At 35.1% G+C, this 13,974-nt stretch overlaps 1 protein-coding gene across 9 annotated transcripts in view; it reads left to right on the top strand.

Moving 5' to 3' along the window:
- The window catches only part of XRN2 (5'-3' exoribonuclease 2), an 87,272-nt gene that overhangs the window by 45,685 nt on the left and 27,613 nt on the right, over positions 1–13,974 (top strand). For all 9 annotated transcript variants that reach the window (XM_009216639.2, XM_009216638.2, XM_009216637.2 and 6 more), the window contains 5 exons: positions 536–608; positions 5,536–5,619; positions 6,811–6,908; positions 7,503–7,582; positions 8,651–8,707. In XM_009216639.2, coding sequence (XP_009214903.1) covers positions 536–608; positions 5,536–5,619; positions 6,811–6,908; positions 7,503–7,582; positions 8,651–8,707 — 392 coding nt within the window. The remainder of the gene's footprint in view (positions 1–535; positions 609–5,535; positions 5,620–6,810; positions 6,909–7,502; positions 7,583–8,650; positions 8,708–13,974) is intronic.

Raw genomic sequence — 13,974 nt, 5'->3', positions numbered from 1 at the left:
TGACTTCTTGATCTGCCCACGTTGGCCTCCCAAAGTCCTGGAATTACAGGCATGAGCCACTGCGCCTGGCTGGGAAGAAATTTTTATAACAGTCATTTTGTTCTCTAGCTACCTGTAAGTCTTTAATTTTATTTGTTCCAGCCATATATGGTAGCCACCAGAGATGAGGAGACTGCCTTACCCAAAATCACCTGTGCACTTGTTTTGTATGCTAGCTAGAAAGAGTGAGACCCAGCCAGAAAGTAGGAAGTGTTAGAGTACGTAAACCCTTTACTTTCTGCCTGCCTGAGGCCCATAGTTGTCAATTCTAAAATTCTTCTACAATAATGCTTTTTCTTTTCATCTTTTAAAATAACATTGTTCATTTTGTTTTACTATACTTGGGATTAATGACCTAATATCTCAACATTTTTTTAAAAGGAATGTACTTTATTTTCTCATCAGACCTTATAACTTGAACGAAAGTCATATCAAATTCTTTATAACAGAGATGTGTGACTTCTGTTTTGATTCTTTACTTTTCTCCCTGATACAGGATTCTAGTATAATTGACTTCTATCCTGAAGATTTTGCTATTGATTTGAATGGGAAGAAATATGCATGGCAAGGTAAAATTTAGATGTTCTTTTCTGGTAAAACTATGAGCAAACATAATTTTTGAAATGAAAGAATTCTGTAAAAGATAAATATTTTAGCCTGGGCAACGTGGTGAAATCTCATCTCTACAAAAAATACAAAAATTAGCCTGGCGTGGTGGCTTGCACCTGTAGTCCCATCTACTTGGGAGGCTGAGGTGGGAGGATTGCTTGAGTCTGGGAGGTTTGGGTTACAGGGAGCCATGATTGCGCCACCGCATTCCAGCCTGGGGGACAGAGTGAGGCCCTGTCTCATAAATAAATACTCTAAAAGGTAAATATTTTCAGAATTATATGTGAAATGTTGATATTTCTCCATCCAACTTGGGATTAGCAATGATTAATAGTAAATTTAATTATAACATTCTTAGAAGCAGTAAATTGGGTTGAAATAGGTTGATAATTACATCTTTTATTTCCTTTGTGATTAATTAATGGGGCTTGTTACATTCAGTGGTCAGTAGCTCATTAACACCTTTTGAGGTTGCTGAGAAATACAGAAACACAGGAGTGTCCATGTGGAGATTTACGTATACTCCATGGAAACTTTTGAAAAATATGCCAGAAACTTTTATTTAGTTTAAATACTTGATGTTGATCATTACTTTTCCTGCTACTTTTTCATTCCATTAACAGATTTTGTAGGAATGGCTATATAAAATTAATACTAACTTTAAGGTGCTGTTTACCACTCAACCAATATGTGATGATGATTGAATGTAAAATACAATAAAGAAATATCTCTTACACTGTAAACCAGCTATTGTTTCACACTAAAGCCATCCTGCAGCAAATTATTTAACCCTTTCTTCCACCAAACATTTTCCTAGGGTAATAAACACATTTGGTAAAATCATATTTTCGTTTTTTTCTTATTGTTCCCTGTGGTTGGAATGGCCAATGAAATGGCTTACAGAGAGTCTTGAGACAAAGGGGAGTAAATAATATAATTTACAAATTGAAAAATCATGAGGCTTTGGAGTTGGCTTGATTTATGTAGTAGCGGAAGTATCATATCACTTCAGTGGAATGATCATGGAAATGCACCCATTGGGGTTATATAAGTGTTGTGTGCTTCATGATCATGTATTATTCCATGTTAAATGGATTGGAGATTCGGGTTTTTCAAGATGCTTTGTGGAGGATGTCTTGATTAAAACAGAGAGAGAAGATGCATAGGACAGTGAGAGATGTAAAAGTAAATTAATTAAGAAGGAAATATATGTTTGTGTTTGTTAAATAAATAAATTATTAAATCATTGGGTTTATTAAGTAGATAAGTATATAAACATGCAGGTGACTTGTCAACTCTGTCATTGTGGTATGTATTATTTCTTTCACTGATGGGATATTTTCAATATAACTTAACTCTAGGGGAAAAGTGAGATAATGTACAAGAGTTTAGATTTCTTCACATCCTCTCCAACATTTGTTATTTTGTTTTCATTAGTAATAACCATGCTAATGGGTGTGAATGGTATTTCACTGTGGTGACGATATGCATTCCCTAATGATGAGTGATACTGAACATCATTTCGTTTGCTTTTTGGCCATTTCTAAATCTTTGGAGAAATGTCTTTTCAAGTCCTTTGCCCAATTTTGAGTTGGGATTGATTTTGTTTTTTGCATTATAGAAGTTTTTTTTATATATTCTAGACATTAATCTTTTATTGAATATATGATTTGCATAAATTTTCTCTCATTCTGTGGATTATCTTTTCACCATGTGATGATGTCCTCTGATGCACACAAGTTTTAAATTTTGATGAAATCAAATTTATCTTTTTTGTTGCTTCTTGTGCTTTTGGTGTCATATCCAAGAAATCTTTACCAAATCCGACATCATGGATCTTTCTTCCTATGTTTACTTCTAAAAGTTATACAGTTTTAGCTCTTACATTTAAGTCTGTGATCCATTTTGAGTTAATTTTTGTATATGGTGTAAGGTAATGGTCCAGCTTCATTCTTTTGCGTGTGCATATCCAGTTTTCCTGGCACCACTTGTTGAAAAGACCATTCTTTCCCCCATTGAATAAGTTGGCACTCTTGTTGAAAATCAATTGACCATATATGTAAAGGTTTGTTTCTGGGCTTTCTGTTCTAGTCCATTGAGCTATGTATTCTTATGCCAATGCTATACTGTTATAATTACTGTAGCTTCGTAGTGAGTTTTGAAGTCAGCAATTGTGTTTTCCAACTTTATTCTTATTCAAGGTCCCTTGAGATTTCACATGAATTTTAGGATGGGTTTAAATTTTGACCTCAGATATTTTTGTATTTTATACAATGTTTTATATAAATATTTTTACTTAGCTCAGTAGCGAGAACACACTTTTCTTGAGGTAAAATTTAGTACTGTTGGGAAATATAGTTTCTTCCTCATACATGTTTTTAAAACTTACTTAGTGAAAGTAATGATAATACTTAAACTCTTACCTGGATGAATACATCTTAATAGAAGATAAAATATATCTGGATACTTCAACATTTTTAAACTTGTGCTTATCAACATTTTATGTAATTTTTTTTTTAAAGACAGACTCTCACTCTGTCACCCATACTGGAGTGCAGTGACGTGATCTTGGTTCACTGTAACTTCTGTCTCGCAGGTCCAAGCAATTCTCCTGCCTCAGCCTCCTGAGGGGCTGGGATTACAGGTGTGTGCCATCACACCCGGCTAATTTTTTTGTATTTTTTGTAGAGGTGGGGTTTTGCCATGCTGACCAGGCTGATCCTGAACTCCTGACCTCAGGGGATCCACCCGCCCCGGCCTCCCAAAGTGTTGGGATTATAGGTGTGAGCCACCGCACCGGGCCCAACATACGTTATTTAAAGGCAATATCATTTTGGTCCATTTGCCTAGTACTATGTAGATATATAGCATAGTAGTTTTGATTGCTGTATATTTTATAGATGAATAGAAAATTTAAGTAATTCCATCAAGTCACATAGTGGCAGAGTTAAGACCTGAACTCAGAAAGTCTGATACTGAGCTCATGTTCAAAGTGACTGTGTAATACCTAAGTTATTACCACTACTTGGGCTCCCTCTGGGTATTGAAAGAATTCAGTGAGATAATGCATATAACATAAGAAGTGTTCAGAAAACAGTAGCTGCTCTTCTCATGCTTACTATCAGCTCACTCTAGCTCTGTCATATCTGGATGTAAGGCATTCCTTTCTATGCTGGCCAGTAGGGCTAATTTATTGCTTAGTAACTTTCTTGCTGTTGAGTAACACTTCACATTGTTAACTGATTGGATTTAGCTTCTGGAATTGATACTGTAGAAAAGTCTTATTGTATATATAATATATATATAAAAATATGTAGCATGGTTTTATATATATATATAAGTACTGGGTAGGACACACATATATATATATATCTTAAATGTAGTGGGTAGAAAACAAGCTACATGATGCTGTAGTTTCCCCTTGATATATTTCTCTTAAGTGTATGACTAAATAATATTTTAGCAATTTCCTAGGTTTTCTTCATGTGTTTACCAGTAATTGAAATAACTTGACTCACATGTTAGATATTAAGATCCTTGAAATCACTCTTTTAAGCCATTCAAAATTCATACTAGAACTTAGTTTCTTTTTAACTTAAAAAAAAAAAATCAGGTGCAGTGGCTCACGCCTGTAATCTCAGGACTTTGGGAGGCCAAGTTGGAAGGATTGCTTGAAACGAGGAATTTGACACCAGCCTGGGTAACACAAGGAGACCTCATCTCTACAAAAATTTTAAAAATTAGCTGGGTGTGGTGGTGGCATGTGCCTGTAGTCCCAGCTACTCAGGAGGCTGAAGTGGGAGGATTGCTTGAGGCTGTGAGTCTGAGACTGAGGCTGCGAGTTTGAGACTGCAATGAGAAATGATCATGCCACTGCACTCTAGCCTGGGTGACCTTATCTTAAAAATTAAAAAAATATATCTTACTAGGTAGTAAAATTGAACATGTTTCCTAACTTTGAAAATGCAGTAGCTAAATAATTAAGACTTGGAAACCTTTTCATTTCTCATAATTTTAAAGGGAATAGTCACAAATAACAGTGGTTTTGAGTAGCAGTAGTTTCAGAATTATTTAACACTATTTAGCATTTGTCTTTGCTATGTATCTTAAAATTTTTATTTAGCCAAAATACTACCTATACTGTGTATAGCAGAAAATATATATGCTTCAATAACTTTGTATATTTTTCTTACAGCATTGTATTAGTGATGTGCTTCTTCAAAAATTATGCATCTGGGTCCAAATAAGTGCCCTTAATTTCAGCATACTCCAGAGGGTCATTTTAAGCCCCAAATGAATAGCCTCTGTTCTATCCCCTGTCCCCAAGTTATTTAAGCAAGTCTTTAAAAATTTTTTGTATATAATTAGTAGGCTTTAAAATGTAAAAAGAATACTATGGAATTTTAGAGCAGGAGGAGATCCTTGAATTCTGGTTGAACAGAATTGAGTATTTTGGTTGAAATGCTCTCATTTTACAAAAGATGAAACCAAGTACTAGAAAGATGAAAGGACATGCTTAAGCCCTAGGGAGACTAACTGGCTTGCTTGGGGGCATCTTAGTAACTAAAGTGAGAACATATACTGGTATCCAGGTAGCCATTTGTTCATTTATTTAAAATACTTATCACCATGGAGTTAAGATTCAGAAAACATGATTTTCCATATAAGCCATTAAAGAATAGAAAATATGTAGAATTTTTTCTTCTGCCACTACATGGAAAATATTAGCATCTGAGTTTTGGCTTAATGAGACAATAAGAGTTCAGTTCCAAAATGTTTTTGTATCAGCAAGGAAACTCTACTAGAAAGGTTGATTTCGACCAATGATAAATTGGAATTTGGGTGATCCTGGTAGCAGGGGTGGTTCATTTGCACTTGTTTTCCCAGGTGTTGCTCTCTTGCCATTCGTGGATGAGCGAAGGCTACGAGCTGCCCTAGAAGAGGTATACCCAGACCTCACTCCAGAAGAGAGTAAGAATTATACGTCTTAGTTAACATTGATCTGTGTAATATACACTTTATATTTCTGTATAAAATGAGACCTTCCTTCCCCCATTTGTCAAATTTCCCATAAAGGGGGGCATAAATCATTGATTTTATTTTCTTATTACAGACGTTGACTTTACTTCTTAATTCATTATCTGTAAGTTGAGTAGTAGTTAAATAAAATGTTTTAACTTACAAGTATTTGTTAAATTTTTAAAAAAGCAATACTTCAACAATATCCTTTGACATTTTGATTCTTATATGATATGCACGCACGAAAGTATCTTTTGCCTGTTGGGAAGATATTATTCATTTTCTCCATCTGCCTTCTCCCCTACTCCTCCTTCCCCCCCAATAATAACTACTTTGTTTCAAAGGTTAGGGTGAAACAAAAGCATATGCTCTTAGAGTGCTAACTTGAAATATGACATAAAAGGAGGTATTTTGTAATTAATACTGACAATAAAAAGTATTCATATTCAGAAATTGCAAAGCTGGGCTCTATTGAAAAATTTAATACCATTATAATAAGCCTCTAGAAACAATTTCTATATCAAAAAGATTGTCTTTTAGAACGATCTTTTCATCAGATGACACTGTCTGTGTTTCCCCAGGGAATGATTATGTATTATACTAAGAAATTGAGTTTATTATAAATAAGAAAACATTGTCCTTTATCTTGCAGTATGTTTATATATATTTCAGTGGGTTTTTTTTTTAATGATCTTTTTGAAACTTTTTTGTTAAAATATTTTTTTTTCCCATAGAGGTACATCACACATTTAGATTATCACTATAATTAAAAAATTTGTTTTTAATTGATACATAATAGTTACATATTTTTGGGGTCCATGTGGTATTTTGATACCTATATACAATATGTGCTGATCAAAATAGGGTAATTGGGATATCCATAATCTCACATTTATCTTTTCTTTGTGTTGGGAACATTATAGTTTTTTTCTTCTATTTTGAAATATGTAATAAATTACTAACTTCCTCACAGTACTATCAAATACTAGAACTTACTCTTGTCTAACTTACCACGTTAAAATTATTTTTCATAAATTTTATAATTAAATTCTTAACATTTAGGTGCTTTCCCTTGTTTTATGCTCATAAAAATTGGTCTTGCAGTTTTTTATGTGTAGGTCTTATTCTTTTCTTTCCCCCTAGCCAGAAGAAACAGCCTTGGAGGTGATGTCTTATTTGTGGGGAAACATCACCCACTCCATGACTTCATTTTAGAGCTGTACCAGACAGGTTCCACAGAGGTATGTTACGCAATTTGGTTAATTAGAAATGCACTTTTTAAAATTGTGGTAAAATATGCATAACATAAAATTTACCATTGTAACCATTTTTAAGTGGTTATAATTCTGTGGCGTTAAGTATATTTACAGTGTTGTATAACCATCAACACTTTTTCAGAACTTTTTCATCTTCCCAAATATAATTTCTGTACCTTTTAAATAATATTAAATAATATCTCCTCATTCTGCCCTTCTCATTCTCTAGTAACTTCTACTTTCTATCTCTGTGAATTTGATAGCTGTGTTCTCGATACTTCATATAAGTGAAATGATACAGTATTTTGTATTGGCTTTGTGTCTGGCTTATTTCAGTTAGCATAATGTTTTCAAGGTTCATTGATATTGTAGCATGTATCAGAATTTCATACCTTTTTATGGCTGAATAATACTCTATTTGTATGCGTACTTGTTAATCCACTTAATCTATTGGTAAATACTGGGTTTGTTTCTGCCTTTCGGCTCTTATGAATGATGCTGCTATGAACACTCAAGAATCTGCTTGAGTCCCAGTTTTCCATTCTTTGCATATGAGATCAGGAATGCATTTTTCCACAGCCAGTGGATGTACCCCCTGAACTATGTCATGGGATTCAAGGAAAGTTTTCTTTGGATGAAGAAGCCATTCTTCCAGATCAGTAAGTTTCATTTTGTATATAATTGAGGTGACTGGAAGGAAGTTTAGTTAGGATTTTTTTCCTTGTTGTCTAAATGTTTATTTTCTAATAATAGTGAGAAAATTGTGTTTAAAATAAGACAAAACCTCGCTGACTGAAAAAGGCTTGGGTCCAAAGCCCAGCTCTTTATAGGAGCTGTGTCACCTTGTGCAGGGAGATCTGGGAGTCCCTTGCAGGATATCCCGAAGGTCAAAGCTCTTTTCATAATGATACTAAGATGTTATGGTGTTACTTGCTTTTCTTATACTTTCTCTCTTGAGTGCACAGTGGAGTTTTTCAGAGGCCTCTCAAGAGATAGAAGCAGAGGAAAGTAGCTATTAAACAGATACTAACCAGATACTAATAAGATTTTTGAAAGTGTACGTACAACAATGACATTGTTTTGCTTTGTAAAAAATAGCTTTTCGTAAGAATGTTATTTATGTTAACATGTAGGGTTATCTTTAATTATTTTAAAATTTCATAGTCATAATTTTTAATGGGTAAATGTTCATAAATATAACCACTATAAATAAAAGCCCTTTGAGATTTAAGAAGGTAAAAGGGTTCTGAGACCAGAGTTTGTGAACCACGTCTCAAGGGTACATTTCCAGGAATGGAATTGCTGGCCATAGAGTATGTGTATCTTCATTTTTTTTCTAGATAATATTTCTAGATGGTTTTTCAAAGTGGTTACACTGTGTTGTAATCCCAGTGGCAGTTTGTGAGAGATCTTGTTTCTCTACATTTTGACAAACCCTTGTCACAACTTTAATTTCTGTCAGTCTGGTGGATGCTTATTGACATCTTGTGGTTTATAGTTGCAGTTCTCTGAGTGTTAATGAGATTGAATGCCTTATGTTAATAGTTAGCCATTTCATTTATGTGGTACTTACTGTTTTTTTAAAGATATAAATGGTTTTATTGTTTGTGTTAGTGCATTCTAATGATTTATCTTTTCTGAAGACTAACAAACGTAGCAACATCTTATTTCCACTTACCTAAAAGGTTAGTTTACAGATAGATGTTTCTTCTCTTGTTTCCTTCTAGAATAGTATGTTCTCCTGTTCCTATGTTAAGGGATCTGACACAGAACACTGTAGTCAGGTAAGTTTTCCAAAATTCATGGCATTCACTGAGAACACAGCTCTGAACTTGCAAATCCATTTTAAAAGACCTCTGATTCACAAGGAAATGGCAGCTGTTAATCCACCAGTGCTTTGAGATTGGAGAGTCCCTGTGTTGCAGACCTTAGAGCAGAGCCTCTTGACTCTAAATTATGTATATTGTTAAGGTTACTGATTTAACATGCTTGCTTATCTGTTTTCTGGTTTCCCATGACAACGTGTAATTCTTCCTGGATTAGGCAAGTGGGAGGTAAAGAGTAGGAGTATCTAGCAGTTTGTTATATAGGAACAAACAGAACTCTACACCCTAGAGGTTCACACAGCTTCCCTGCATTACAACAGACTATTTTACTTATGTTTATAATCATGGCCCTGCAGAGTTTGAAAACAGAAATATTCTGTAGTATATTTTAGTTAAGATGACATAGAACAGAATATATTTGTGAAAATTTTTATTAGCAATTATAAACTTAAAGGGCTAATTTCTTCTCTCTGGAAAACTAATTTATATCTCAGTTCTTTGGTGCTGACAGCATATTCTATTGAGTAAAAATAATATAAAATGTAATATGACCGTTTGGACTAAAATACAACAAATTGACTACTCTTTTGTATTATATAATGACAAATTTTGATGGCAGAATTTAGTTGTCATTTTCACCAATCTTTAGGTAAGACTAAAGCAAACACATCTCAGGTATTCAAGAATTTGATAAAAGCCTGCTAATCCTGAATCCTCCTTTTCCATCCATTTTTGTTTCTCTCTCCCTCAGGAAATATTTTACATTTTTTTTTTAGATTTGCCTTTGTGAAGTATAAACATGTTTATTTCCTATCTTTAATGGATTCAGGTAGTAAATGATTGCCATTCTGGAAAGGCTTTTATTTAAAGAAAACTATTGTGAATTCGGAAAATCTTTCTGGATGAGTTGCTTACGTTTATCTTTACGTATAAGTTTTTGTTTATCTTTACACCTAATTTGTCCTGGCTCTTTGTCTTTGTGCTCTTTTGTTAAGGGTGGGGTACAGAATTGAAAGCCACGCTCCTAAACCCATCACAAACAATCTGGCTCTGACAAATTCATTGTGAACACTGTATTAACCCTTGGGGTCTCTGGCTTGCATTAAAGCATTGGCGCTTCAGGCCAATTAATTCCACGGTTCTCTCTTTGGATTGTCACATGTGTGCTTGTGCTTCTCAATTTTTCTGCATATATTCAAGGGCCTTCCTGCCTAACCCTCTAGAAATAGTTAATTTTACTTAACTTTCTAATTAGGATAGAGAGGCTTGCCTAGAGGAGAGTTACAGAATTAATGGACACATTTTGGAATTTTTGCTTGGATGATGATGATGTTGGTTGGTTGTTTCTGAGCCTAAAGGGGCCTTTGGTATTTAGTATACACTGTGTTCACAATATTATTAAATTTATAAAACAGGCCAGGCACGGTGGCTCACGCCTGTAATCCCAGCACTTTGGGAGGCCAGAATGGGTGGATCATCTGAGATCAGGAGTTCAAGACTAGTCTGGCCAACATGGTGAAACCCTATCTCTACTAAAACTACAAAAAATTAGCCGGGCATGGTGGTGGTACACACCTGTAGTCCCAGCTACTCGGGAGGCTGAGGTGAGAGAATTGCTTGAACCTGGGAGGCCAAGGCCTCTGTGAGCCAAGATCATGCCACTTGGGCAACAGAGCAAGACTCCATCTCAAAAAAAAAAAAAATGTATAAAACAAATCCCAGATCTAAATGCATATTCAGGTGTATGTTGAAAATAACTTTATAATAAAATCAATTAAATTAGGTTAATTTGCTGAAGATTTGTGGGGATTTGTGGGAGACTGAAGTTAGCTTCCTTTAAGTAAAAGTAATTTTCAGTGCTTTCTTTGAAGGGTGGCAACATTAGGCTGAGATCCAGTTTTTACAGCAGATTTTTGCGTGTTTGTTTTAGGGCTCATTGTAGATTCCAGTGTTAAATTTGCCTTATAACTTTAACTTACAATTTTCAGATTTAAAAAATCTCAAAATATACTCACCAGTCATTTGCCGGTTATTTTTCTTTTGACTCCTGGCATTTTTTCCTCTTCCTTATTTAAATACATCTAGTATCCCATTTGATATTTGAGAAATCGTTTCCTCAAGTTGAGTTTAGGTAAGTTCTTCCCATTGTATTCATTCTTATCTGTAGTGCTCAGAAAGTATGTTATACAGGCTGTTGAAGTCCCTTAAATTCATAGACAGACTTTTAGAGAATATGGTCAACTCTAACCTAGGAGATCATATTTTTTTTTCACATTTCTAATTCCATAAATTACTCAACATATTAGCTTCTGCATGTGACTTTAAAATCATAGAAGAGTTTTCCTCCCAATCTGAAGGGTAAGTGCATATGTGTGCTTTTACTTTTTCAAGGCCTGACGTAGCTTGGCAGGGCCCTGGCTCTGTGCCTGAACCCCCAGGTCCTCAGGATGCTTCCTTCCTGCCCAGGCTGATCCCTTCAGTACCCTTTGACCTCTGCCCCTCTCTCCTGTTGTTTGAAGTGCTCTTCCTTTCTTTTTTCCACCTGCCCCATAGCCTGCTGTTTATTGCTTTTCTTTTCTTCTAAAGCGTAATTTATACAGTTTTTATGTATGTTGTTTCCAGCAGTAGTGTCATTAGGTTTTTTTTCCTCATAGCACCCAGCAGCATAGTTCTAAACTCATATTTAAAAAGCTCAGTTGTTCATAAAAAAGCTTAGTTGTTCATAATGTTGCAACCAGTGTTTTCCAAAGTCTTTGAAGAGCCTAAACTTTTTTCTTCAGAGGAGTGTTTCTCAGACTTTTTGTATTCATTTTTGGATGAATCAGACAAGGTATAGAATGTTTTATCTCTTCAAGGAGATTTTTTGTTTTAATGTGGATGTGTATGAAGATGGATTTTTTAAGTAACTATTTCTGCAGCATTTGCAAGGCTTGTGCTTGGCAAGCAGGTAACTCGAAATCCAAAGCCTGCCTGAAGGAAGTGGAATACATGTAGTCAGCAGTGGATTTGATGGTGGAAAACAGTTGAGAAAGTTTCACTTTCACTGCCTGCAGTACTTTATAGGACGCTGAATTGATTAACCTCTTCTGATAGAATGTCACAATTCTATAAACTCTTTAAGTGTTTTAAAATGTCAAGTATATGAATAATGAAATTTCCCTGCAAGAACAGTTTGCCTTTGTATGCCAATTTAGCATTAATTATGGAATATATCAGGGAAAGGTTGTGTAAAAATGAAACTTAATATTTGGAGTTTTCTGCTTTCTTTGTGAAGTGTGCTAACACTCTCTAACAGTAATACTTAAAATAGCATTTCTAAGGATAATTCTTAAAGCGAATCAGAAAAAGGCGTTCTATATTCCATTCCTTTTCTGCTGAGACTTTGCTACAATATTTTCTTAACAGCAGTGCTGAAAGTGCTACTTGTGATATAAACAAAAGCACTGTTCAGTTTTCTTATTTTCAACCATGCTTAGGTTTTAAATTTTTATTTACTTTTTCCTTGGTGTGTTTATGAAGACAATCAAGCGATTAAAATAGGTTACCTGTCAAGGAAAGGATCTGTTATGCTCCTTGGGGGAAAGCTGGTCTGGTACATAAAAGCTTGATGCGTCAACAGTGTTTCACCTGCATTTGGAAAAAGTGGATGAAAATACTATTGTTTAAAAATACTTCAGTTTACAGAATTAGATGAAGTAATACAAATCTAAACACAAGTCTCTTACCTCAGCTGGGCAGACTGTTGAGTCTATAGGCTGTGTTAACTCGTTCCCTTCCTCTGCTTTTCAGAGCTTGTGTGAGGGTGCTTCTCTCTTTACCTCAGTGTTACTTACTACTTCCCTAGATAAGCTCTCCACAAGTAAACGCTTTTGCGTCTGATGATGGAATTTAAATGACATAGACATGAAAAAAATAAAAGACCTTCAAAAGTTTGGATCCATATAAAAAATTACCTTTTGAGTCTTTGCCTAATGGGTTCCTGCTTAGTCTATGTGTTTGACTTTTAGGAAGTTTGTTTGAGTCTGAGTCATGGCTGTTATCATATTGGAAAAATACATTTCTAAAAACATAATAGATCTTAGCATACATTTTTGGGAACAAATTAAAATACTAAAAATTGTTCAACCCTTGGAAGCTTAATCCATTTTAGGAGAGAGTGTGTCTTCAAATTGTTCTCAGAGATCCAAGGAAAAATGATATTAATACTTTGTTGTCATTAGTGTCCTTGTCTTTGAATGGAAACTTCCAAACATTTTTAGATACTCCTTTTCTATCTCGTAATGGTTTGTATTAAGTGTGTAGATCTTTTTGTTGAGTGTGGTTCTGAGGCGAAGTAGGGATGATCTTGGAGACTGTCCTATTGACTTGGAAAGTTTCTCCCTTTCAGAGCAGGAGCATGAATAATGGAATTTTAAAAACAATTTTGTTAAGGAACAATTGGGAAATAGATGGATTTGTTTTCTCAAACTTTAGTTTCAGCTATCTTATTAAATCTTTTGTTATAACCATTCTCCTGCAGAAGTGGTTATCTCTGTGACCCTGGGATTTTCCTTTCTCCCTGGGAGCTTACTACCTTGGCTCTTTCCTTCATTTTCTTAGTTTCAGGTCTTTCTGTGCATGACTTGGAGATCTTCATCTGAGCTCCATCTCCATTCTAGTTCCAGCCTTACCACTTTATTTACTTTCCCAACATTCCCATCCCAGATGTGTGTCGAAGACTGTTGCTTAGGCTCTGTCGGTGACCTCTTTGTGGGTGTCCCTCTGCTCTCGCACACTGCTGCTGGGTTGTTCTTTCTGAAATGATCTTTGATGACTTTTACGTCCTTATTGACTACTTGCAAAGGCATCACATTATACTCACACAAACCCTCCATAACCATAACCTGCTTCAGTTACCTTTCTTCCTGCCCCACTTCTGCCCAAATGCATTTTTACTCTAATCTAGCCCTTCTCAACTGGAGTTCCATGGGAGAATTCTGCCTTGAGATCTTAAAGCATCTGTTGTACGTGTCAGATTGTAGGTAGCAGTTTGTGTCCTGTATCTCTAGAATGATACTAGCTATGTTTTTTCCTTGGGAGAATTGAGAATGTACTCACTCATCATTTTTTGTAGGGCTTAATTCCCTCCCACGTCCCCATTGAGAAGGGCTGCTCCAGTAAAACTGTACTGTTCCTTGGTCCTGGGACCCCTTTCCATATCTTTGTTCCATTTGTTTCCCTTGCCA

Source organism: Papio anubis, chromosome 16 (assembly GCF_008728515.1).
Source record: "Papio anubis isolate 15944 chromosome 16, Panubis1.0, whole genome shotgun sequence".
NCBI lineage: Eukaryota > Metazoa > Chordata > Mammalia > Primates > Cercopithecidae > Papio > Papio anubis.
The sequence above is the reverse complement of the archived record's forward strand: the minus strand, read 5'-3'. Positions and strand labels throughout refer to the sequence as shown.